We start from the raw sequence: 1954 nt of genomic DNA, 5'->3' as shown, positions 1-1954 counted from the left end.
AATTTTATGTCTTATAGGGTTTATACTGAGTACAATATTGTGTAACTAATAATTCAACTGTAAACCTGAAAATGTACAGCCAATTTTGTAAGAGATGCATCCTAGCTCAGAAAATTGTTATTGAGTATGTCAATGCTGATGTAATGAAATCCTTCTTCTAAGTATGTGGTTATTAAATAAATAATTTAAAAACTAAAAAAAAAAAAAGAATTTACGTGAAATATCTAACCAACATGAGTCTGGAGAGATGGGTCTGTGGTTAAGATCACTTACTGCTCTTCCAAAGGACCTGAGTTCAACTCCTAGCACCCGTGTCGGATGATTCACAATTATCTATAAGTCTAACCCAGTAGATCCTACACACACTTCTTGGCTCCACAGACACACACACACACACACACACACACACACACACACACACACTTGCAGACAGCCTGGGTAGGGTTGATACAGACAACCTCATTCAGAACCTGTATAAGGTTAAACGCCTGACAGAATAAACCACCTGTCATTGGGACTAGGCTTCGACTAATGTTGGTGGAGACATCTCTGCATGAATAGTATCTTATGAGCAAGCCTCTTGCTGACCTCCCTTCTCCAGCATGCATTCACTGACCTGGGAGACTCCAGAGTGAGGCTTCTCCTATCTTCCATGGCTCAAATCCATGCTCCAGCCTGAAGATCAATTCAGGTTTGGTCATGCAGTACCCTGTAAACAGAAAATGATAGAAGCCTGTGCCCAAATGGTAAGTCTGATATGAGATGCTGTGCTATGATGGCTAAATTAGAAACTTCAAAACATTTATTGTTGTGTGCAGGCATCTGTGTGCACACATATTTCTGTGCACACGAAAGCCACAGAACAACTTTGGGGAGTCAGTTCTCTTCTTCCCCCTTAATCTGGAATCTGGGGATTGAACTGAGGTCATGAAGCTTTGACCTGCTGGAACATATCCTGGCTCTCTAAATAACTTTTGTTATAGAGTGATTGCACTCGCACATCTTTCATTACCTGGAATGTGACCCTCAAGTGGCAATAACCTCCATGATGAATAATCCACCATGACGTTTCTACAAGTGAAGAATAAAGAAAAGGAGAGGGAAAAACCCCACAAAAGGAGGACACATGGGCTATCAGGACCAAGGGACCCGAGAGAGTGCTTAAAAAGTGAGGAAGCAGCTTTTCAAAGAGCTGAATTACTTAAATAAAACATTTAAAAGGGCAGGGGTAAAAAGGAAACGAGTCCAGCAGCTGAACTGATGAGACAAAGGAAAAAAATGTGAGCAAAGAGATGAGTTCTTTTTAAATAACCACTTATTAAAACATTGAAAGAAAAAAAAAAACAATTGATGGACTGTTATTAAGAAAGCAAACATGGGCCACAGTGATGGCACAGAGGATGAAAGTGATTTCTGATTGCTGCTCAAGGCTGACCAGCCGAGTTCTGATCCCTACTAAAAAGCCAGAGTGCAAGTACATGTCTTCAATCTCAACACTCCCACAGGGAAAGGAGAAGCAGAGATGAGAAAGACAAAAGACATCAGGCCAGTTACAAGGTAAGATCAGCAGAGACACAAAAACACCAAGATAGACCAATTTCCAGAGAAGGTGGAAGGCAAGGACCAGGTCTCACAACAGTCTGCTGACCACATATATGCAACAGTATGCCCACCACCACATAACACACACTGACAACATTTTTTAAAAGAAAGCAAAAATGCTCAATAAAGTAGACAAGAGTGTAACTTCACACAATGTGAATTATATGCAATAAATGAACAGTCTATCGCTTAGTGAATGCAGAAAGCATAGAATTACTTCACTAAAGATGGGAACAAGACCAGGATGCACTGGTTCATGCTCTTTCTCAGGACACTAGGAAGTCTGTGTATCATTCCATAGACAGGAGCTAAGGGAAGGAAACAAAGGACATCCAAAGCAGGAAGGGGAGTG

The 1954-nt window shown here is 40.9% G+C and overlaps 1 protein-coding gene across 1 annotated transcript in view; it reads right to left on the bottom strand.

The window, feature by feature from the left end:
• LOC103748702 (zinc finger protein 84) overlaps positions 1 to 1954 on the bottom strand; it is an 86149-nt gene that overhangs the window by 69324 nt on the left and 14871 nt on the right. The window contains 1 exon segment of the mRNA XM_029555141.1: positions 617 to 709. Coding sequence (XP_029411001.1) covers positions 617 to 709 — 93 coding nt within the window.

Source organism: Nannospalax galili, unplaced genomic scaffold (genome assembly GCF_000622305.1).
Source record: "Nannospalax galili isolate Female #2095 unplaced genomic scaffold, S.galili_v1.0 scaffold664, whole genome shotgun sequence".
Taxonomy (NCBI): Eukaryota; Metazoa; Chordata; class Mammalia; order Rodentia; family Spalacidae; genus Nannospalax; species Nannospalax galili.
Note: the sequence above shows the minus strand (reverse complement) of the source record. Positions and strands in the feature narration are given on the sequence as shown.